General features: G+C 39.3%; 1 protein-coding gene across 3 annotated transcripts in view; it reads right to left on the bottom strand.

Moving 5' to 3' along the window:
• MACROD2 (mono-ADP ribosylhydrolase 2) overlaps positions 1 to 26001 on the bottom strand; it is an 891375-nt gene that overhangs the window by 27166 nt on the left and 838208 nt on the right. For all 3 annotated transcript variants that reach the window (XM_054061688.1, XM_009556568.2, XM_054061687.1), the window contains exons 14-16: positions 17126 to 17203; positions 16464 to 16535; positions 15732 to 15839 (exon numbers count right to left, since the gene is read on the bottom strand). In XM_054061688.1, the coding sequence (XP_053917663.1) occupies positions 15732 to 15839; positions 16464 to 16535; positions 17126 to 17203 (258 nt within the window). The remainder of the gene's footprint in view (positions 1 to 15731; positions 15840 to 16463; positions 16536 to 17125; positions 17204 to 26001) is intronic.

The raw sequence follows: 26001 nt of genomic DNA, 5'->3' as shown, positions 1-26001 counted from the left end.
TTCTGCCTGTCTGTAGATTTACTTACTCTGAATTAATGCAGCTCCTTCTGCACACCAAACACGAAAGAACTCTACAAATAGCTGAAAGAAACGATAAAGACTCCAGGTGACATAGATCACATACTGTACACAGAATTACCTTCCCCAGAGTAAGCCCATGCAGCAGCGTTTTGTGACATTCATCATTAAAGTTCAGTCCTTGGAGTGCTGCCACAATGGTCATGAGCAGCCAGCTCTCTGCTGATAGAGCGGAGCTTGTAACCAAAGGCCATCCTTCCTGAGGGCAGCACAAAAGTGATTTGAATATCAGGTCTCGGGAAAGGTGTTTTTCTATTGTTAGCTGGTTTTATTTCAAACCGTCTTTCAAGGGCTACTAGTGGCCCAATCAATTTAAGTACGTGATGGTTTATAGCAACAGAACTATGAAGTCACTAGAAACTAGAAACTGGTGAAATGTGGAAAGAGGGTGGTCTTGCCAAAATGGTGATATATAGCATTGGATGGAATACGAAGTACTTTGTAGAAACACAACTGAGCACAGCCAAGCCTGGACCAGCCTCCTGCCCCTTCCTCTGGATTCCCTGCAGACATATCCTCCCAGCCGTTGATGTGTGGGGACACATGGCCAGCAGCAGGGCTGCTCAGTGAGCAGCTGGGGAGCTCCTGCTGCTCCAGGCAATGCCTCCCCTGCAACTCCCACCAGCAATGCAGCGAGAGGACAAGTGAGACAGTAATTGGGAAGCATGCCTGGCAGTTTGTACTTGCTGCAGTTGCTCTCAGAGCATTAGAGTTCACTCCTTCATTTCCAAAGCCTACAGCAGACCTGACTGCTTCAAGCTATCAGACAGGACAGGGATACACTAAAGCATGGAACAGCTTCAAGTGGTGCAATTTCATTCTGCATATGTGTCCTTTGGGTCCTGGGGTCTTTGTGCCCAAAGGCTCTTCTACCTCCCAGTCAATAAAGAGAAGGTGCAAAATACCAGGGAAATAGCATTTCCTAGCAATTGTTATAAGCAAAGTATATAACCAACTACTTTAAAAGCAGACTTTGAAATGCCACTAGCTCGCTTTGTTCTGAGCACATTCCCAGGGAGAATGTCAGGTCGCATAACTCATTTGTTATCTTTACACAGAGGAGCTCCACTAAGCACCAGCCATCATAAAAATACTAACATTCCTTTTTGTCGAAAACAAATATAAAAGAAAAACACAGCATCTCTCTCTCTCTCAAAAAAAAAAAAAAAAAAGAGTTAACACTTCAAAGATTACCACATGGTCTGTAAATAGCAATGTCAATACACCAGGGAGCTGCACTCTTTGTTTAACGACAGCCTGAGTTACTCAAATGGAGGTGGCAATGTTACAGGCCTTCCCTATGACACAAAACTACATCGTGCATGCATTTAGACACACTTTTCATATTTTATTTCCCTTGATGGCTTAAAAAATACCAGGAATTTCAATAGCATAAGAACAGCATTTCAATCTAGCCTTATATAAAGCGCTGCTCTCTGGGCAGTGCACGCCTGTCAACATCTGCTTTATACATACTATGAAGGGGAGTGTCACGGAGCAAACTGCAGTAACTGCCGTCTCCTCCTCCATGTTTGCAAAGAAACTCCCTCCCACATTTTTCTGTCATCCACGGACCATTTCACATATTTACAGCTAGCCATTTTAATTATATCTAAATATTTATCTTCAGAGTGGCTAAATTAGTATGTGTTTAATTCTAGTGATACAAACACCTGATGGCTGGGTGCTTTCATTTGCCTGTAAATGCAAAACATAAGCCACTGAATTCAATTACGTGGCAAATGTCCACAGGAACTTCTGAGGTATCCAACATTCCACACAAAAATTAGTGTTTCACATACTCAAACAGCTCTCTCTCATGCTTTATAGGGAGGGAGGGAGGGAAGAAGGGAGAGTTGTGTGCTTGTTTTTTTTTAAATCTCATTTGCAATCATAGAACTAAAGCTCAGAGATTAATAATAAAAGTGTGTATGTGACAATGCAGAAATAAATGCTATTCAATGTCAAATAGAAAGCAAGATGCAAATTTATTTTTCTATTAGTTAACCAAGCTTTCATCTCAACTGCTCTGGTCTGTAAATAAAGCTCACAAGCTACTTTCAAATAAGTCTGGGAATTAAGCAAACAAAACAAACCCCTAAACCACTCTAATGCCAAATACCCCAACCCAATAGTCTCCTAACACTGATTAGCTAATTATATTTGCCATTTTTTATTTAGGGAAGCTAAACAGATTAAAACAGGTCAAAAGCAACATACTCTGGTGCTGGTCTAAGGGCGACAGCCCTCCTCTGAGTACCACCAGCTATCAGATGTTGTCAAGCACTGCCAAGAACCAAGGGGCATGCCTGAATATTGAGAGATAAGAATGGGAAAGGAAAGGAGAAAGGAAAGGAGAAAGGAAAGGAGAAAGGAAAGGAGAAAGGAAAGGAGAAAGGAAAGGAGAAAGGAAAGGAGAAAGGAAAGGAGAAAGGAAAGGAAAGGAAAGGAAAGGAAAGGAAAGGAAAGGAAAGGAAAGGAAAGGAAAGGAAAGGAAAGGAAAGGAAAGGAAAGGAAAGGAAAGGAAAGGAAAGGAAAGGAAAGGAAAGGAAAGGGGACCAAATACTTGTGGTCCCCAACAATAAATAACATTACATTCTCCTGCAGCTTTGGCTAGCCTCTAAGGATTTACTTTCCAAGCTCTTTATTGAAATTGTTCAGGTCCTTAACTGATCTCCTGGGGGCCAAATCAGGGTTGGGGGGGGGAAGTTGAAAAGCCTTAAGCTAATTAAGCATGGCTGAGACATTCTTGATGAGATGGGAAAAACACAAAGCTTTTGAAAGGGTGAAAAATCTCTGACCATCTGGTAGTGGCATTGCAGAGAGAAGAAAGAGGAAGGACAAAGGGGCAGCTCTCTGCAGCAGGGAGGTACAGCACTCCGTTAATTACTGGGTCACTGAGACCATTACCGCTCCAAATGCCTGTGAAAGCCCAGAAACAAGCTTAGGAGGCTCAGCAAAAACAACTGCTCTTAGCAAGAAAAGCATCTGCAAGAAAGCTGAATAGGAGCAGCTTTCCCCAAGATAAATCTGCTAATTAGAAATTATAGGTAATAGATGGGGGCTGTGAGGCCCCCAGATGAGAACAAGACTTCTTTATCCAGCACCCTCTCTACCTGTCTCCTCCAACCGCTGTTCTCCAAGGCCTTGCAGATGGTGAAATTAATGCCACCCTGCCAGCCAGAAGGAAGCTTCTGTTGTACTTGGCAATACAGGTGAACAGCCTGCATTTAGGTTTCAAAATGAATGCCCCAGGTGTTTCATCAATATGGCAAGCAGCTGATGTACTCCAGCCTCTTCAGGTCTGGTGAAGGCTCATCTGTGTTTTCCCATCTCTAAGACTGGCTAGAGAAAATTACAGTGTTCAGAGGGCAAACTTTGCACACCAGAGCAAAATCTGAGCTATCTTTGCACTAAATGGCTTTATCAGCCATGAGCTATGAACGTGCCAGTGCTATCCAAATGAGGAGCCCTCCCTTGCCTTCTCCTCTCAAATCAGCTGGATACAGATACGGCTGACAACAAGCACAGGCTAGCAAAGAGCAAGCTGGTTTCAACACTAGAAGCTGTGACCAAACTCCTGCCAGAAATCAGTGCTGCATTAACTTTTGCTTCGGGATGCGAATACATGCAACTGATTTCCTTCCCTCCAACACTCAGAGTTTTCTCCATTTATTTCAGCTGTGTGCTATGATCCAGTCAGATTCACAAGCTGTGCAAGAGCAGGCTATTTCCATCCTTGGGTGGGAGATCTCATCAAAAGAAGGAAGTTGCACTGGTGATCTAATGTATTGCACTGTGCTGCTGCCTTCAGGATCAGATATAAAACTCAGGACTTGACTGCATATGGTTATTAAATATCCTGTAGCAGTTGTCATAAGAACAAATGGCATTAACCTTATTCTTCAGCCAAATCTCAACATGAATTCCTCTCCACTAAACTCCCGTTGTAAGTTCATTTGGAAAAGGTTCCTGTGTCTTAAACTATCACACTTTAATTCAGTACTGTTAAACATTGGCTGCATTTAATGCCAGAGGGAACAGTTTCACAAGCAGATTCAGTGATCTCTGTATATATCAGTTTCTAAGATAACTTGGTTTCCTTTAGATGAGTACTGGATATACATGTATTTCTTATCATCTGCTTTTCATGTGCACACACTTCAAGAGCCAGCTGGATCTGCAAGCAGAACCGCATCCAGAAAATCTATTCCCCTCCTTGTTCTACATAATGCTGGAAGCAGGCAATATTAGAAATCTTGTTGAAGTATTTTTCTTTTCTTTTCTTTTCTTTTCTTTTCTTTTCTTTTCTTTTCTTTTCTTTTCTTTTCTTTTCTTTTCTTTTCTTTTCTTTTCTTTTCTTTTCTTTTCTTTTCTTTTCTTTTCTTTTCTTTTCTTTTCTTTTCTTTTCTTTTCTTTTCTTTTCTTTTCTTTTCTTTTCTTTTCTTTTCTTTTCTTTTCTTTTCTCTTTTCTTTTCCAAACTTGCCTGTACCGCAGGGCCAGGAGATTCAAAAGCAAGCTAAAGAAGTATCCAAGGTTTTGGACACTTCCCTGAAAAGCAGCTGTGTTCCCACTGGCTCTTGATGCTGTGGGGAACTGCAGTACCACAGCATGGTTACTGAGTCATCTGGTGTGGACCATGCAGTTCAAGACTTATGTTCCTAATTGTATAAAAGTGACCACAATAGCTCTACACACTGGATAGGTACTGCTTTGGAAGGCAGAGAGACAAGACAAGAAAAACAAAACCACAGATCATGTCAATTTTGCCACTCCAAGCCCCCTGTGGGAGTTGTTAGCTACATTCTGTCAAGAGGAACTGTAAAAGATCTGCTGTCCCAAGGAGGAGGCCCCACAAAATGAGACAACAACTCTGGTCTTTTTGGAGATTGAACTTTGTAGACCAACATGACCACCAGAGAGGAGCTCCTGATATCCAAAAGTACTGAGTGTGCTGGTAAGGACAAGGACAAGGGACTTGGACAAGAGGACAGGCTGAGAGAGTTGGGATTCTTCAGCCTAGAGAAGAGGAGGCATTGGGGAGACCTTGTAACAGCATTCCAGTACTTAAAAAGGGCCTACAGGGAAGACAGGTAAGGTCTCTTTATCAGGGAGTGCTGTGATAGGACGAGTAGTAAGAGTTTTAAGATGAAAGATGGTAGATTTAGATTAGATATTAGGAGGGATTTTTTTCCTGTGAGGGTGGTTAGGCACTGGAACAGTTTGCCCTGAGAAGTTGTGGGTGCCCCATCCCTGGAGGTGTTCAAGACCAGGTTGGATGAGGCATTGAGCAACTCAGTCTAGTGGAAGGTGTCTCTGCCCGTGGCAGAGGGTGGCACTGCACAATCTTTAAGGTCCCTTCCTACGCAAACTATTCTGTGACTTGGAGAACACATAAGGTGAGATGACAAGAGGCAGGGCCAGGACTGAACAGAGACATGATTGTAGCAGCCATGCAAAATTTGCGGCTATAAGCATGCAAGCCCAAATGAAGGAAAGGGGCCATGCCAGTGCTTACCATTGGCCTTGTACCCTGCTGATCAGACAATACAGGAAATATGTTTCTATTCGAGTCTCTTTCCATGATGGAAGGGGTCAAGCCCTGACCCTCACATCCTAGAGGTCCTTGCAAGGCAGCCGTGAGGGAAGGCCCCTTTCATCCATGTTGGGCCACGATCAATGAAAAGACATGACCTACAGAGCCCTTTCAACACCAGAAAGGAGCAAAACAAAAGGCAGCATAGCTGCTGTACACTCAAATCAGCAAGTCCTGCTCAGTTTTCTATCCTCTCTGGACCATTTGGGCCCTGGGCTGACAGAGGCACCACACTCAGGTACTGCCACCTCAGAAAGAAGAAGATGCAAAGACACAGCCCTGCTGACCATCTCTCTATTTAGTCTGTAAGCTTTTCTTCTAATCTTCCCTGATACCTGGACAGCAGGAAGAATCAGCCAATTTAATTTTCTTGAATTGAGCTGCTGGAGTTAGCTACTGATTTTTCAGTACAGTGACATCTGATTTTGAAGCACCTGAGGTATCTCCATTTGTGCTCCTTTGATGTTTTTGTGCTACGTTTCAGGCTGACAGATCATAGAAACACATCCAGCAAATGCATTTTAACTGATGAAACACCTTGTAACCATGACAGGATTTGGCCACAAATTTGGAATCTCAATTCCTTCCATCCACTGAGACAGTGACTTTGCCACCTTGACCTCCTAACTGTACACCACTGTTAGCTGTAACCAGAGGGCAATGAGGAAAAGATTATTGACTTTTACTTCTCAGAATCCAGAACATAGTTTAACTGATTTTCTATCCAGTTAAGATTGGTATAGCCTGTAAGTGACTGCTTATTTCCTTCACAGAGAAAATGCTGAACGTGTAAACACGCCGTCTTTCAAGGGCTATCAAGTAATGTAGGTATTGAGTGTTTTTTGACAGGATGCTGTAAATGGAATAAAGGCGTTTTGGCCTTGACAGTAGCTATGATTACTGGCAGAGCCCTATATACCCTTCACAGTACAGACTGGGGGAACAAACAAGGCTGCACATCTGCAAAGTTTCATCTGTAATGAGACAAAAGGCTTATGTGGCCCAGCATTTCAGGGTAAAGGTCCTGCACCACTGAAACAATAACTAAGGGTGTTTTGTGGTTGAAATTTGCCAACTGCAGAAAGCTATGGATTGTAAAACTCGGGACAGAAGTCACAAGAAAATTCTGAACCTGGGAGAAAAATACTCAGTAAACATTTGAGCAAAGAAGTGTTAACCAGGTATGGAGCAATTATACCACAAGCAAGTATATAGGACAACGGCATTCCATACACTTCATATTTCTCTTGTATCCCTCAAACAAAACCAGGTATTTTTGCAGCTGCCCACAGACTAACTATAGCTACAACTCAAACTGCATTATCCTGAGTACCTGCTTTGCTGGACTGGATTAATTGCAGCTATGAACACATTCACAGCACACTGGATTGTTCCAGGAAAGGACCTCCAGAGCTTATACAAGACCCCATAAAGGAGATGATAAACTTTTTGTTAAGTAACAGGAACTTCCAAAGAACCGCATTACGGCACCAATACGTTGAGATACCACTACTGCATGATTAAGATACAGGTGCAGTTACAGAGATGTAGGAGGCAAGATTAAATGTAATCTCAACATCACTCAACAACTTCCAGAAGTGGCAGGAAAAGTTCTAATATCGTCCAAGTGACCAAAACTTGTCACTTCTGTGTTTTGAGAAAATTTCACTCCTTTCAAACACTCAGAAAATAAAACACAGAGTACAAAGCCTAATAAAGGACAGTTACTGAAAATCCACTACTCATGAAAAACCCTGACTTGAGTATGCAGGCGAGTCAGAAAACCTGATCATGCAACAGGCCTTACATATTTAAAACATTATACGATTAGAAGAGCCATAGAAAAAGGTGTGATTTTTCCTACAAATAGTGAGATTTGTGTAGGCCCTTCGTCAGAAGGGCAGATCATTCATGGTGACTAGAGACAGAGTCAGCTTGGGCTGTTAGACTAACACTCTGGGCCAGGTACACTGGCGGTGACCTCGCACATTCATCTGGAGGTGAAATGTGATGGAAGCCAACAAAGCAGAGGAAAACTCTTTCAGATTGCAAGATCTGCTTGAGAGAACTCTCAACTGTCAACTGCATTAAGAAAAGGTGAGGGTCCAGAAAACCTGCTGCCAAAAATGTAATGGATAGAAAAAAAGAAAGAGGTGATCCAGATTTACAAGAAGAGGGTAATGCTTTGAAGATCTGAATGAGACTAGGTGGGATTTTTCCTGCTCTGGGTGTGTAGTAGTGAGAAGCAAAGTTAATTTCAGTTACCTTTTGATCCTAGGACATATGCTGCTTTCTTTGAATTTGTTCCTGTTCTGTCCTTGAAATAAAAAACAGTTTTCCGAAATCATATCCATCCTACTCCAGCTGCTTATGGTTTTTTCCACACTTAGTTATGACTCTATTCCTTCCACTCATTCCATTTCATGAAAACCACTGGCTAAGCACAGTTTCTTTCTCTGCTGCCCTAAGAGTGTGGCCATTTGCATTTATGAAACAGCTATAAAAAAGTGTAGCACTCTAGGAAGCGTGGTACATCTAACATAAAGCAAGGGGGAGCACAGAATTTCCAGTTCACAGAGCCAGCTCAGTTGGATCTGTGCATATTCCATCATAAACAAACTCTATTAAAGGAGGTAGGATTCCAAAATTAATCCCCATGTAACAAAATGAAGCCTCCTTTTGTAGTAGACAGGGCACAAGAACATAAAATTTGTCCATGAGGGATTGAATTCTTTCCTTGTGTAGCTCTCCACACTCCATCAGTCTGCTGGACTTATTCTAATTTAAGACCAAAGTTCTTACTGTCACAAACAGGAGTTAAGCTCACTGTTCAAACAGACGCCTCTGTAGCTGTATAGTATATTTAAAAACAGTGCCATTTCTCTGGAGGTGCTAAAGCTAATTTCCAGATATACTGTTAACTACGATGCCATCTGTAACAGTGCAATCCTTGGCCAGTGAGCCCTAATTTTTCAATATGCTACATGAAAAAATTTCTAAGATGTCATTCTCTTTCCCAGATTCCTTTCACTTGTTCCTTGGGTGCTATTTGAGATGATTTGAAAGAGACACGTGTTTTACTCACTTAAAGCACTGCAACCTCTCTGGAGATTGGAGCAAAACCCAAAGCCTAGTAGACTTAGACACTAGTCCTGAAATATGGATTCCATTATCTTTCCAGTTTTCATATGCTAAAAGGGCATTATCAGTATCTTAAAGCTCTTTAAGCCTTGTACCTCACAGGTACAAAACATAACATCATATAATACTATTATAAACATATGAGGACTCACAGTGACTTTATAGCATCTGCTTTTCAGTGGGATTTCATGATTTTCTATTTTTTGGCATTCCTACCATGGAAAATAAAAATGAAAATAGAACTTCAAAATATTCCATTAAAAATATCCAGTTTCTCCTCCAGCTTCTCAGAGGATTTTTTTATTATTATTATTTCTTTTTCTGTTCTGGATATGGAAAACAGTTCTAAAAATTATTTTACTTGATTTAATGCTCAGTGTGTTTCAATTCAGTACTGTAACATGAGTTAATTAAACTAAACAAAGGCTGCATTGTCAACATTTTTAGCAAGAACAAAGAGATGATATTTTTAAATGAAATAAAAATTGCCAATTTCTATTCTTCTTACTGAAAATGAAATGAAGAAAGCGATCAAACACACACAATAAACCTTAAACACTATCATTGTTTAAGTATTCCCTTTTCTTGTTTCTTTTTCTCTTTTCTTTTGCCTTTTTGTCTTGTACTCTACCATCAAGCCTGATAACATAAAGTGACTGTGACAGCAAGCAAAATGTTTAAGCTGAAAAATTTCTTATGTTTGCTACTTTTTATTAGAAGGGCACACAGAGAAAATATAACATTGGTCATTGACAGAGATGAAAAATAATTAAAACATAAAACTGATCTTGGTCCACCTATTCTTTACATACATTCCGTACATACATTCAGGCTAGGATCTGATATACGGAAAGTAATGAAAAGAAACAGATTCCTTCTGTGGCAGGAAGAAAATATAACTTTTTTTCCCCCAGGAGACTGAAATCAATATCTGGAGCAGACTACTGATAGGATAATAACCACCACCACTCCCCCCGCCAATGCACAGTGCTGCTCAGCAGAGCCTGTGCAGTACCCTTAGGGAAGGTCTGCAGGGGGTCTGCATGCCATTTGCTGCCTCTCTCAGAGCAGGGGAGGAACATCATTTTGGGCAGTGTGTGCTGCCTGATGTGGTATGACTTCTGCACTGGCCCATGCTTAGAAAATGAACGAACCTCACCACCTCCATGGTCCTGCTGGTGCACACCCCTGGTCATGACAGTCTGCAAGGGGACATGGATCAATCAGGAAAGCTGGTCCACAGAAGTGATATTCCCTCTCCTAAGTAATCTTGCTGATTCTTCGCCATCAGTGAGGTGATTGCTCATAGCAACTACACTTTGCTGACAGAAGAGCCTGTAGACTTCCAAGTTCAGAAGTGACAAAGCCACCACAAATATAATCATGGACACTGGGACCAAAAAACCCTCTCCTCTTCTGCAATATGCAACATCCAAGTGGAGTAGAGAGCATGCTTACACAGAGCCTCTCACCTGCCTCCGGCATCTAACAAAGCTACCCTGACTCCATACCTACACAGGATGCTTTAAGTGCATTTATGAAATTCAACATATCATTTGTAAACTTGGAAAAATCTACCCTCTTCCCTTCTGAAGTAATGTTTTCTGGTTAAAAGGTTTCTTTTCCCTTACCACAGTTATGATCTTTGCTACATCCACAAGGTGTAGAAATCACCTGGATATCCTTTTCTGCCACAGCTTCAGAAAAGCAAAGCGCTTTGCACTGGGACATATAAACCAAACTGCCTTTGGGGCCACCACAGATTGATCATAGAAGGATGGCAAGCAGAATGTGGCCACAAAAGCTCCTCATGTGGCTGATATTGCAACTATAAAGTTCGCTTGAGTTTAATGAAGTTCTTGAGAAAATAAAGGCATGTAAAGTGAGGCTTCCAACACCTAAAGGTATTCCCTGGAAAAAGGCACTTTTCTGGCTTTCCACTAACAATCTTATCACTGTGTACCTCCAACTACTTTCAGCTACTTGCTTTCCAATAGTCTACCTCTCTGCGTAGCTTAGCTTTACACATGCGAGTTTAAATACCAATTTGCAATTTTCTGACTCCACAGCACTTCCAGTATTTCTGTAAAAGGTCCAAAGATGCACCTTTTTTTTTTTCTTTGCCAAATATCAATACCTGCCAGAAGCAGAGTTTAATGACACATTTCAAATTTAGGGCCTGACTATTCTGCAACAGCCCCCAAAATATAATCTGTATCTGATTTGGGATATTTATTTCTTACTTAGTTAGGCAATTGAGTAAAAGAAGCAGGAGCTTTTATACTAGCTCTTCAGAAGCCACAACACTGTGAAATATCTATGTCGACTTTTGTTTCCAAACTAAAAGAAAATATCTTTTAAAATATATATAAGGAAGAATTTAAAATCTCTTTTTTTTTTCCCCAAAAACTTCTCATCCTCATTCCCCTACACCTGAAGATGAAAGGAAGTGTGGTTAAGAAATAAAAGGTAGTTACAAGGACCATGACTCAAGAATAAAGATGTCAGATTCATCCAAAAAGATTTTTCTCAGGAAGTATTTCATTTCCCTATAACCACAATGTCATATCAAAGAAAAGCCATTATTTGGACTGTACCAAAGCATATAAAATCCTATAAATGCCAGAGACTGAAATTGTAAAAAATTGAGAGCTCTTTTCCTCCAGGTTTTGGAATATTTAATTCTTTCCAAGATTATGCCATAAAATTATCTCTCGTGCTAAAGTACAGATGGGTAAATGACCTGAAAATCCTGATGTTTAAGTGAAGAACAGACAAAATGATGGCCACAGAGTTACACAGCTATTTGTGTAACAAAGACTGCTGAGCAAAGCTCAGAAATTAGGCAGAATTCATACTTAAACAAGCATTGCCCAGCACTATTGACTAGCATAAAACGAAAACATAAATACTGTAAATTATTTTCAAAAGTTAAATGTCCCTCAGACCCTTCAAAAGGCTGCCTAACATTTCATGGTTCATATGAAAAAATAATGGTTAATATGGTTTCCTAAACAGGGCATAGAAATAGTCTAAGATGCAACTGCACAGAAAGAGTAATTGGAAGGGCTGTGTCATGCTCTTAAGCTAAAGCCCTGGACATTTTAATATCCTTTTTTTAGGCATTAATTATGGCATTTTACTCCTTGACTGTATTTCAGCAATAACCTGCTTCTGCATTTCTGGACTTGTCTGATGGAAAATAAATGTCTCCTTTGCCCAGGGAGGATGCTACCCAATCATTCTAAAGTCGTTTCCTGGGTGGGGGTGGAGAAACATCGCAGGTCAAGCCTGAACCATGTTCCAAACAGCTCAATAAGACAAAACATGTTAGCCCAAATACAGAAGAGAACCAACAGAGAAATAACAGCTACTTCTGTTCATATTCCAGTCCTCTATCAGAAATCCTATCCTCCGAAGAGTTAAGCAACTTGCAGAGATGATCAGTGAGGGAAATCATCATATCTAATGACTTGATGAAGGGACATATAAAGAAGTGGGAAATAAGATGATCCAGGGGAGAACAGGCTTGGTGGAGGAAATGGCTACATAGTCACACAAATAAACATGAGTTTTAATTCTGTATGCTGCAAATTGTGTCTTGGAAAAACTATGCTGATTACAACTGAATGCTGAATGCATGGTCATTACAACATGGCAGGACTATTTCCATGCAAACACATAAAGGGGCTGCCGAAAGGCCTATTAAAAGTGTTTACACTTACCTACTCAGCAAATAGGTCAGCGATCACCACTTATTCTGTTTTTTAATAAAGGGATTTGAGACTATTCCCTAATCTTATAAGAAACACAGATTTTCATTATTCGTTTGTGAACTAGAATGAATGCATTATAGCAGCTTGAAAAAAAAGTAAAAAGGCATCTTAGTTTGTCTTTTTACTTCAGTTGCTCCCTGGTAATATATAACTAAGTTACGGTAGGAAAAAAAAGGGAATAAATTGGCACATGTTATATTTTATTACTGATTTTGGAAAAGGCAACAGCAGATTTTTATGAAATACACACACTGCCTTACATTGTTGAATTCTTCAGAGTAACCTGGCTTGTTTCTTACTGTTGGCATTGGGAAACAGTAGCAAGATTGCCAAGACTTTTATTCTCCATTCCTCTGTGCTTCTGGCACCCCAGAACTTTGAAAGTGCCAGGATCCACGACTCCTTGGTAATACACACTATGCCGTGACCCTGGAGCTGTGAAGCCAAAATAACTATACAGAAAGGACCCTGCAAGCCCTAAAATTCCCCCAAACACTTAGGTGAACTGTTAGTAAAATTTTAACAATTAGATTACAAGTTTTACCCACAATTTGCTAGAAGTTTTCAAAAAATGAGACACATCTTGAAACCAGCAAGAAACATTTTTCTACGGAAAACTATATCACTGAAAAAGTTCCTAGCATGCTTCAAAGCCACAATCAGTAAACTAAGTAGAAATGTAGCTTTAGGTCAGAAAAGGGACTTTAATCTTTATTGGTCATTTAGTGGCTTCCACAGCTCTGGTGCTGGGGACAGCACAGGTCACAGATGACTCCCATTAATCTCATGGCTCTGGGTGAGAGAAAGAGAAACAGCTATGTGCTACTTTTTGCTCCAAGATGAGCTTTGTAACACTAAAGAAGTATCAGATGTAGAACACAAAGACCGAGTAGCTTGCAGTTTAGTAGCTGCTATGTTTGGCAATGCACGTAGATCTAGTACAGGTCAAAAACACTTAAGATCCATGTATTTCTTTTCAATGGGAGTCCCACAGTAGCCTTTTTTCCCCATGTCTTCTTAGATAAAAATATGCAATTTTATTGTGGGTCAGAGGTACTGTGGATGCTACTAGAAAACTATTTACCTGCATTAATTTATGACACAGTACTTGGGTTACCTAAAATGATGTTAAATATTAAATCTCTGTTTTATGCCAGGCAATCTCTTTCCACTAAGAAAAGTCTCTTTTTGGTGATTTTTTTTTTCACATTTTATCAGCCTGAACATCAGCTGATTTTCTTTTTTTAACTTCTCTTTGTTTAGATCCACCTTGCTTTGTGGCAAACTCTCAAAACTCATGTGGCAGAGGATATGCCCAGCAGAACTGAAAGCATTGAGTAAGATGAGTGCTGAAGATGCTCTACTTGTTCTTATACCCATAAGAATGAAACAAAGCAAGAGAAAGCCTTGATTTTCTTCCCTTCTCAAAACTCTGAAAACGCACTCATTTATTTTCCCTGACCGAAATACAGTATAAGAAGAATAAGGATAAGAAATATAAGGAAGAAGCTAAACAGAATATCTATGCAGTTACCTAAGTGTTATCTCACATGTCAATCCCAACGCATCATTTCATCATGGAACTGGCCCAAAGCTTGCTTAATTCAATAAGAGTCCTTCTATGACCTTCAACAAGCTTTGGATCAGACCAATCCTGCACAGGAACAATGCCTGACCCCCCACGGTAGGAACATGTTCCAAAATTTGGAAAGGATCTCTTACTTACTTAGTAGTCAAACCTTTTAAATTAGGGTCAGGAAAAGGAAAAAGTGCCAACAACAACCCTTTCCTGACATTACCTTCTTTTCCTTCTTAAAGTTGTCTATTATAACAGTAGGTAGAGCAGACAGTGAAATACAGTCTCTCTGCTTAGTACTAAATGACAGTCACGAGCTGCAGGGGACACTAAAGTATTAAAGAAAATGAAATGTACAAATAATGAAAGTACATTTTGTTCAACTTGCTTTTGATGAGGCATAAAATAAAATGTAAATAATTTCTATTAGGAGGAAATCAACTTAACAACTTTGATATTTGCAATCAGAGTGAGCTGGTATTATATAACCTGGATTTGCAACTGAGGTAGCATGATACCATTTACCTGGATTTGAAGATTTGAAGTAAAGACTATATCAATTCTATTTTCACCGTAAGTAATAAAGCAAAAACCCAATACCATTAACATGACCGATAATAAAGAGATGCGATTAGCCTCAACTTAGATAGGCAATCAGAAAAAAAAAAAAAAGGATAGGAAGTATCGTTTAGCTGTATATAAACAAAGAGGTTCTATTAACCTGGGTTTGCAGCGAAGAAAAGTGTCAATACTGCTAACACAGGTTTGCAATTAATTTAGTGTCAATGTGTCTGGGAAAAGGAGTTCATAATTAGGAGAACACAGTTAGTATTGACCTGAATTTTCAATAAAAATCATGTCTGTGTTTTAATTTGGAACTGTAAAATTCATCCCTGTGTTCTACAAATGACTATATAATTATTAACTCGCAGTTACTTTACAATATGAAAATTATTTAAGTAATATTTGTTTTTTATATAACCATGTACATGTAACAAATGGTGAGCTGAATGCAGGGTTCCTAGAAGTGTTCAACACTTGAAATAAATCTTCTCCAATTCTTTGCAAAAGCATTCCTAAGGATTTAAATACTTTACTCCCAGAAAAAAATTATTGCTTCAGCAAGACTGTTCCTGCTCCAAATATTGGGGGTTTTATTGGAATTACTCATTTAAGTTAATTACTAGTTAAATCTCTAATAATGACCTCACAAACAATTATCATACCCATTTATTGTAAATAGTCTCAATGCTTTCAGTGAACATGATCAAGAAGGTACTTAAATGGACATAAATTGCTTGTTTAATCAGCCTTATGCAGTTTAACGCAGAAAACCAACAATGAGAGGAGTATTTATTTTAACATCACTTTAGAATCTGAGTGTGCACTCTTTTCCTATGCAAATCCAAGTCAAAACAACACTCAAGGACAGATAAAAAAGGATTTGTCTAACTAAAAAAAATAACACTTTAATACGTTCTTTCCATGTTTCCTCAAAACAGAAAAGGAGAAAATGAGCCCAGCAGCATTCTCTGTCTCGATCTATTTTATAAGTAGCCTCACCTCCTTCTTCTTTCCCTCCTTCTTCTTTCCCTCCTTCTTCTTTTTCCTCTGCATCATGAATCAAAGGTATCTCAGCTTCAGTTGTGTCTTCTTGGTTCAGCAATGGCTCTGAATAAATTTGAAAAAAAGAAGATGAACAGCAAAGCTTTTCAGAATGGACATAAAAGGATTAACATACACTAGAGAGATTACCATTAAAAACACTGCCAGGGGAAAAGGATCCCTCTCCCCAAGAGTACAGACACAAAAGCTATTTCAAGGAAATCCAAGGGGTCGTTAGTTGAGAGCAAGGCCTTGATCCTCCAAGATGCTAAGCTTTCTGGGATTTAGCACAAAACCCCCACGTGCCTAGCTCCAAGCATGAGCCTTCACCATGACTCGTCGCAAGCTGAGAGACACACATATTCAAGTGTTTTACTGGACTGGGGACAAAGCATTCAGTGCTCTGAATGTACAAGGCCAAAGTGCTTATCAGGAATAAGAAATGCAATGTTCACTTCTTTCTTTAATAGTTGCAGTCATTAAAAAGACAGGTTTTATGACCGAGAATCCATAGATAATCCCCTGCTCAGGGCTGAATTTAGAATTACCATAAAAAGATCTGTCTCCACATATTGTGCTCAGTAGGTGTGGAGAAACAAAGGGAACTTAAAGACTACTGATAACATCTGAGCAATAACTAGTGGTTTTGCCTGTTAATCTTGTTTTTTGGTTTCAAGGCATGTGCAGTACCTTCTATTTCCATGCAGGAGCTTTGGGAATCTGCTGCAGTTTTCATCTCCTCTGCAGAAACATCCTGTTCTCCTGTTAATACCACAAATTGAAAATGACATCAGCACAACGGCTGATGTTCAACAAAATTTCAACAAAAACAGGACACAAACGTAACACGGTACTTTTCAGCCAAGTAAGTACAGGGTTTTTTCTATTACATGAACAGTGTTGGACTTATTTTATATATGAAAATAGCACTTAAACTCTAAGCATCAAGTATGTTAAATGGCTGTTAATTAAACTAACTACACATCACTTTTTTTTGTTCCTTTGTAGCTCAGCCTTGACACACTAATTCTCATAGGAGCTGCTGCAAGAAGTAATAGCATCACCCTACAGGCCTTTAGAACAACAACAACAATGAAAAGGACAGTAATAACAGTGCTATGCACCTGAGATCAATATGGTTAAACCCACATATTTGGAGACACTTGTCTTTTCCAGCATCACCAGAGATTACTGTACCACCACTGGTTGGCGCACAACCTCTACCAGATGACAACATTTTCTTAAGGCAGCTGAGGCCAAGAAGAAAACCACTGGATGCTTAAACTGGAAGAACTAAAGTCCTCAACTGGTTCATTATCTTTGTCTTAAAGAATTTTGATATAAAACTTTACCTTCTGCCTGATCTTGTTCACATCCCACAGGATGCACTGGGTCACTCTCCTGTGCACCTTTGGAATCTTTCAGGGAGTCTGAGGAAACAGCAAACAAAGAAACAAATCCTGCAGTGGTTTTCAGGCTGGAAAAATCTGGCAGTTATTTCAGACATAGGTAGCCCTTAGGTGCTAACTTCATATTTGGCATTCTGATACACTGACAGATTCTCTATCTGTTTAACCACAGTATTATAGACTACAAAAGTATACTCGTGGGTTTCAATTATTCAGATTGATTTCAGAACCTGTGCAGTTACTGAGCAGTTTTTGCCTGCTGTACAAAACTTAAACAAGGAAGGATGCGTAAGAATGATCAGCAGCACTATGGAGAACTTTGTTTCTAACAAATAGAGTGCACAAACCTATGAGAAGCAGCACAAAACACCTACTTGATAAATAAAGTGATTTCTTATTTATTTAGAACTAAACTTTTAATGGTTGGATTTCCACAAGCTTGACAACATTAAATGCTGTAAATCCCAGTGCAAATCCTAGGCTCATTTCACTTGATGACAGAAATATCAAGGTCATTATTGTGGCCAAGACTGCTTTTCCTTTTGGGGTAGATGGTCAAAATGAACTGCTGAAAGCCATGCTGTGAACCACTGGCACAGTGAGGTTTAAATTAGATAACAAAAGTCCAATTGCTATGCTATCTGGAGCCTCCATAAACACAGGACATTATTTTGTTCTGTCAAACGACATTTTCTGACAACAGCCACTCCTTAGTTTTTACGTGGCGATGGAGAAATGCATCATTTCATCACTGTCAAGGAAATCATAGCAGTACAGCCACCCATTTTAGCTCTGCTCATCCACATAACACACAGCTTGCATTGGATAAAGAGCTCTCTTTGAGCCTCGTTAAAAAACACTGCTGATCTAACTGAATATTTCTGCAAACTACAGGGGTAAGCACACTTGAGGTCATAACAACAGTAACAGATAATCACTATTTGTGTTCCAAAGTGAAACACTTTCTAAAATGCTGCTAGATGGAAAACTTAAGTAACAGTGCCAAAAGATCTATGGTGCATGATAATAAATTATTCTATGACAGTCTTGTTATGGCTCTTCTTTTGGAAGGCACCTTTCTACAATATAGCAGAGCAAATCTTAGTATATAGCAAAAAAATGCCCCTGTAAAACTCTGTTCCTTAAACTTGCTGAGAATAAACTCTGATGGATAAGTGAGAAAGCTGCATTGTTAACATCTGATCGAAATTTAATAATCTGTAGAAAAGGTATGCACTGAAAGTGTGTGCCTTTAATTAACTGCAAATAATCCCCCAAGGCAAATATTTAATTACCTGCACAGCTTCTTACTTCTTTTGTGGCATGACAATAAGTTTATAAATCCAGGTTTGAAAGCAGAATATCTCACTGATGTACAATTTGCTAAAATTTGCCCTTGCTGCACTTTTTTTCACCTTATTTCACCTCTACTCACTGCTATCAGCTGGACCACTATGTTGTCCTTTCATACTACGATGCCACATCCTGCTATGAGTTACAAGGGATTACCCTATCAGCCTGAATCAGAACACAAATAAATTAGAATTTCATCAAATTCCAATTCTAATCAAAAAGGAAATGGAAGGACCTCTTGCTATAAATGGGAATGGCATTAAGAATCTGTAGAGATTTCTCATTGAGTGAAATTCTGGCTTTGCTGAAGGTTTTGACAAAGCTTTCAGGATATCAAACAAACCAAGTCTTGTACCAGTTGTAGCCCTATGGCCTAAACTAATATAACCTTTTCCTGAATCATTTAGTTGCATTTTTTTAAAAGGAACTTTACTGAAAAATTGGAATCACTAGTCCTCTGCCATAAGTACCATGCAGCCAGATCATGAACACAGCCCTTCAAGCAGCCAAAATCTTTGATAAAGCGTGATATTTCCTGCAGTGGGTGGGAGAGATGCGCAGAACTCTGTCCCAACAGACCCTTAGAGCTATCTTATCCTACACCTATTGCACTCTACTTCATACTCCCAGACCTGTGCCTTTAATCTCAGTTCACAGGTGCCACCTTTTCTCCCACAATAAGAAAGGGCTCCAGTTTCACGCAAAAATCCATCTCCAGCATCAGAGGAACAATTACGCATTTTGGTCAATAATAACAAATGGAGTTTAAGGACTCTTGTGCTTGACTGATGTATGTGCCCCATCATGCTGCTGTTTGTGTGGAGCACCACATAGCTTATGGCAAACTGCATTTGGCACAGAGTGTACAGGTAGTTGAAGCCAGTCCCACCCTTTGGCACAGCTGGATATCTGACTCTGCAGCTGTGCTGAGCATCAGCTTTAAGCAGCACAGCTCGAGACCACCTAAGCTATTTGGCACATCTTCACACATTCCCATAGCTGGGTCTGCACAGTTTATTCTTACGAGATTATATGTTAAAATTTCACTGTGATCATAAACAGTTTTCTAATTGTTCCAGGGTTCACGAAAGCAATTGAATTTCATACAATTCCATATTATCCAAGGCTATATACAATGATAAGTTTGCACAATTTATTTTTCTCTAAAGCATGTTTCTGAAAGGAAAGGAACATAGACAGGACTTACTGCCTATCTGTAAGAGTCTGCTGCTCTTATTTCAGCAGAAACAATCAGACTTCACATTAGCATGCAGATTCTGAGTTTCAAAATCTTTCAAGGTCAAGACCATGTCAAAGATTTTTTGTTTTCAAATGCAAATATTAGATCAAAAATTCAAGCCAAAAGGTCTGAAGACAGATTTACTTTTAGGATTAACAAGAATAAAATAAAGCAAAGGAATAAATCCAGATTTATGAAGAAAATCTGAGCCAAGCAAGAGTAACAGTGCAAGACCAAATGCACTGGTCAATAAAAGCTGTTCTTAAATTGGATATGAGGCAAGAGTGCCATGTCCATTTCAGTTGGCAAGCAGCGGTGGGAACCCCTCAAATGTCGATGATATACTACTTTCTGCATGCAAGTTTCCAGTAGAGTAGCAGTATTCCTCGGGCTCAGCTCTGTGATTGCTTAGCTCCTTAGAGCCTTATCAAATGGGCATAAGTCAGTGTCATAGTCCTAAACGATTCCAGGGTCTACAAAAGCTCTGGCCATCCCTAAAGTCTTTTTCATTTCTAACTGGCTAGGGAACTAATTCAGATTTTTTAAATGGCATAAAGCAGTGTTAGTCCTCTCCTAACATAGCAACTTATTTGTTAAGTTGTACCGGAGAATCCAAGTCACGATACTATTTCACAGCACAGTATGCTTAGTACTTTGAAAACACACGTTGGGCACTATTTACCGTAGGTAACTACAAACTGGGACTGTAAGGGTTAACATTCCTCCAGGCAGGAGGCCGAAGCACAGTTTCTAATGTCATCATTGATCACACATGAATGAACTGAACATGACATTTAATGACATAAATGAACTAAAGATAGGCCACTTTTATCTACTGCACATCAAGAACTGAAATGCTCATTGAAGTCTGAACATCTCTCAGTTCCTTCAAACCTGCTTTTACTTGGTGGCTGCAGTGACAGTACTGACATCAGAAGCCCTTGGCTCTGCACTCCTTCGCTGACCATCTCATAGGGCTGCCTAGTTGAATGCATCTGGGAATTTGCTCTAACCTTCAACAACCCATGAAGAAAATATCTAGACTTTAGGTAAGCCAATCAGAACACTCCCCAAGTATATTCATATTCACTGTTCCAATATATTGACTCTATGTTGAATTGAGCTCCAAGAAAACTGTGTAGCTCTCAAGAAGCTATCAATCCTACCCTTCCTGCCAAGAATCAGACACTGTTTTGTCTAAATACTGCATAAACCCCCAGCTTTTGTGTGCCATTCATATTTTTTTTTTTTTTTACTTTACAAAGCAATGCTGCTCCAACAAAATCTTGCAGATGTTAAGGAAGAGGAGAGATGGCAAGATCTGAATGTTAAGCGTTTTTAATGATCTTTTAAAATTCACTTCCCCAGCTACTTTCTGTATGGCTTATTTACTGACTCGTTTCTAATGTGGAACACACCTGGGTCCTGCATACAGCATAGATAAATCACCATATTTTAGGGAGCTGTAAGAAGACTAAAGAGGGAAAAAGCTGGTCATTATGAAAGAAACTGGTTCAGTGCATTTTATTTTTTAAGCATAATACTGTGAAAAATGACTGGAATATTTCCAGAGTGAAAGAAATCAAGCAGGCGTCTAAAATTACAGGTAACGGTGTGCACAGAGGCTGCCACATGATTAGGGTATTCTTTTGCCTCATAAACCGATGAAAATATGTTAAAATGAAGTACTATAAAATGGTGATTTATGAGAAGTTAGGGACATATACTTGAGCTTTGACTTTAAAATGTTATTTTTATATCCACCAAGATTTTATTTTAATCTATCTTTACGACAGATTAGATTTATTGGAGACCAAGTTTTTATGGCTTGCTAAAGAGACCTTTTTAGGTGCAACAGCCTGTAGGGATTCTTTTGCAAGTGTTTGGTTAATAGACCAGGCAGTTCATCTTCACAGGTGGGGTCCACCAAGTAACGCTCCCACCCTCTTGTGCTTCGAGCTGACAGAAGGGCATCTCTTCTAACCTCACCTTCTGTCCACAAGAGAAATTTCAAGTGCAGCTGGTGTGATAATCGTGGGCATCCTGCTGCTGCCATAAGGAGCAAGGCCTGTTGCACAGGGCTCTGGGAAAGGAAAAAGCTGAGAAAAACCTGGCCATCTCAGTTAGACCTTTTCCAGGAGAAGATGCTGCACATCTGAGGGTAAGGCTTGAAGGGGGTACATGGAAGAAGCAGGCACTGACATCACACTGACAGGAGCACAGCTGGATGTCTCCAGGTCAGCTAATATTTAAAAATAAGTAGGATCTAAATAAACCGGCTAAGCAGATCAGTGCTAGCTCTTGCGGCTGCCCATACTGGTGGAGGGCAGTACAGAAATATTAATAACTCTTGTAGTTTATGTGCTGGAACACTGTCTGGATGTGCAATGCTACAGATAGGTCAGACTAAAAGGAAAAGTGAATATCCCACGTTATGTACAGCTCCAAGTGACCATTATGGAAGGTATTAGGAGAATAGGCACTTGGTTGGGTTGTGATGGTTGTATACCTGGTTTAAAAAAAAAATCCCAAGCCACATAATTTAGCTTGCATTAGCCAATTTGCTTTCATAGACGTCCTTCTAACCAAGCGAGTGAAAATGTTATCCCTTTAGCTGGCCCGCAGAGCCACAGCTACGGTTAGGGGTGTTGAAACTCTTCTATTAAAAAGGTTCTTTTTCTGTTACCTATAATTGAAATTTTTCAGGCTGAATTTTTCCAGGTCTAATCATAGCCCAAGGGTGAAGTAAAAACATTTCATTGGTAGCTGCTGAGCTCTCAGCACTTCTGAAAATCAGGTCATTCATTTAGATGTCTTAATGTATACTTAAGAGCTGATTTTAAACACCTCTTTTTTTAAATGTATTGGCCTTTCAGTCAATCTCTTTCACCCACTTGTCAATGTCTAATTTACGTAGATTTGCACAGCTCCCCTGCATTTGAAATGCTCTATCTTTCAGTTTATCCCCTCTCAATCATTTATATCTTTAGGACACCAAGATTTTTCCATGGTGAGAACTACAGTTGGTCAAACATGAATTCTATATCCATTATGTTTTACAGGCAGGATAGTTACAGGCTTCTGGGTTGCACAAAGTGAGTTTTTAAGGCCAACCCCCAGCCAAGACATATACCTAATTCTGTTTCTGACACATAAGCTCTCCAGCTGACTGAATCTCCATTTCAGAGAATGTAGAAAAATAGTGACTTGCTTTAAATGGCACTCCCATAGGAGCACAGACCTTGGTGAACACCTGGAAATAATTAATTGTTACTTTATTTTTAAAAATAATTAGCATACAATTTAATTTAGTTGACCTTCAAATGAAAATTCAGCTCTTATTAAGCCCTAATGGATTAAAATCAGCGTATTTATGCACAGAAACTTTGCTATGATTGCATAATAGGGAGTTCAGTCTTAACGTGTACTAAATCCAGTTCCTTTTTTCATTTTTCTTCCAGAAAGCCCTATCATTCAAGCAACTTAAATAGTAATTAGCAGGACAGATAACTGAGATGAAGGTGCAGAACACTCTCCTCTCACGGACACACACGTATGTGCACACCCACATACTCTTGTTTAAAAAAAAATAATCACAGGTTCAAACCAATCCATGGGTCCATTTAAAATGAGTTTGTAGTCCCAATGTAACCTTGTATGGACAGGCATACTAGACTTAGTGCAGCCTGTCTGGTACGTGTTTTATCTGCTGCATAAACATTAATGACTTTAATCACTTTGTTCTGCCCTTATACTTCATAAAGAGAAACATCCCTAACTTGAAATATGCTGTATATAAAGGATCTACTTCCATATGCGCAGTAATGAAGTTCTACGAAGGTGCTGCCTAGAGATGTCAGGTATCCCCTCCACGAGCTAATGGCTATGCATGCAAGTTTTCAAGGGTAAAATTGCAACATTTCCTTGCAGTATTTCCAGACAGTGGAAATAGAAATTTGGCTTAGACTGTAAGAAGAGGATACATCCACAGCATAACATCAAACATCTTGATATTCTTGGAATGTGACTGCTCTTTTTTTTTTTTTCTTTCTCCTGAGGACAGGCAGAGTACTCAAAATATTCAGTCCGGTCAAAGGCCACATGCAAACAGGGCCCATGTCAAGTTGCTTTTTTTCCCAGACAGTGTCTTTCCTATTGCGAACAACAGAAGAGCTATACTTTCACATTAATATGAGATTTGTAATTTCGCAGTAGGTTTTGATTTTAATTGGAGCCTCTCAAAACATGATCCTGTGCTGTTCCATGCACTTATCACAAAACATGCCCTTTTGTGTTCCTATCCTTCCCCTTTTCCTTTAAAAAGCCCTGATAAGGATGACAGAAATACTTGAATTTCATGGTAGCATAGATGTATGTGCTCTGTTTTGAATATCACCACATTTGAGAGCAATAAAAAACTATTTTGATGCATCTACTACATTCTAATCCCAGAAATATAAGTAAAACTAAGCAGAAAAACTACTAGTCAACTGTAATAGGAGTCAAAATACTTTTTTTGGTATACTCACCAGAACTGACATTTGAAAGCCTGCTATACTTCCACGGTAGGCTTGGAAACCTCTTATTCTGATGGGTTTAAACTATGCATTTTGGGAACATAGAATTATTTGTGATAAATCTCCTTTCAGAGTAATTATATGGAAGGACTGCAAAAACATAATTTCTTTAAATGCTTTACATCCAGTTCATTTTGTTGAAGATAAAGTACAGAAATGAGTATGTTCCAGAACCTAGCAGGTTTTAGCTGTGTTAACTCAGTGGGCAAACAATTTGAAGGCTGAAATTTATTTTAGGAGCAGCAGGTGTTTTCAGAAATGCTAGGATTTTGTATAAGCACCATTTCCCAAGCAGTAGCAAGTTTTCGGTAACACTAGCATTTGTTTTAAAACAACTCAAAATCTAAAGTCTGAAAAGTGGAAAATCTGCAAATGAAAATAAGGATTAAAAACATGGCCTCGTGGATGTGGTGGCCTCATCATTCAAAAGTTCTGGTTACATTTAAAAAACTCACAAGCAAACCCTAAAACACGTTCTTTCCCCCACCATTCCTTTTTTTCTACTTGTATGACTTTACAAACAAAATATATGGAGGAGAGTCTGTCTTGCTTCTTTTTCCTTATCAGAAGCTTTCTGTCTTAATTTTAAGTAGAGGTAGGACACCAGAGAGAAACTACCCCTGCATTCCCCAGGGCACTTTTCTCTCAACAGTTCAAGAGAAGAGGGGAAAATGTTATATTCTTAACATATTCTAGGAAAAGTGAGACTCATAGCACCAAGATGGCTACTTTCCTGAGAAGAAATGACTAATGCAATGGGTCAAAAAACTGGAGTGGTTACGCATTGAGATGGTCACTGAAAAGTGTATCAGAAGACAATGGCTTCACAGTCAGGAACAAGCATTCAAAGCAATGTTGGGATCTTCAGTAAGATGGCAGACACCAAAAAAAATAGATCCAACCCCAAAGCCTCACTACAACCCTGACATTGTGAAATATAAAGCCCACATCTGATTATGCATCTTATAGATACAGTATGTATAAACAGCCCAAAAAAAGCAAAAAAAAAAAAAGATAAATCAATGACAGGCAATCACCAGCTATGCTGGGGCTGAATCTATCACGATTTCTGCCTTCCACTAGCCTCGCCATGACCTTAATCTGTGAAGATATCTAAAGCAAAAGTCAGTGGCCTGGCAAGGGTTTTCAGTGTTTTTCTCCCTGCAGGATCAATCAATCAGCTAAGAGAACATTTAAGTCAATCTGCCCGTGGCTTTGAACTCATAATCAGGTAAGTATGTGGGCTCTCTAGGACGTGTCTTTGGAACAAAAGGACAAGATCTTACACACCGTCACACTTATCTAGAAAAATGAGAAGAGAGTCAAGCAGCGACACTGAATTAAACATTAAATCTTTTAAAATAAATAAGTTAATGGGTGTTAATAATAATGTTATCTCAGTAAAACGCATTAAAATTTTCTATTAGTCTTTCTCGAAGGCTGTACTGATGGACTGTATTTATTATAGATAACGTAACTCCTGTTTTGAATTACCAGTAGTGAGCATTTTATAAATCATCCAGGCTTTTTCCTGACGTACGGCCACAGAAATGCCAAAAATTGTAGACTGGCACAAGCAATTAATAGTGTGATATCATAAGGGTATCAAAAACAGTATGTCTGTGCACTGGCTCCTATCTGTAAAGCAA

Source organism: Cuculus canorus, chromosome 3, assembly GCF_017976375.1.
Source record: "Cuculus canorus isolate bCucCan1 chromosome 3, bCucCan1.pri, whole genome shotgun sequence".
NCBI classification, from domain to species: Eukaryota; Metazoa; Chordata; class Aves; order Cuculiformes; family Cuculidae; genus Cuculus; species Cuculus canorus.
This window is presented reverse-complemented; position numbering and strand designations above follow the sequence as displayed.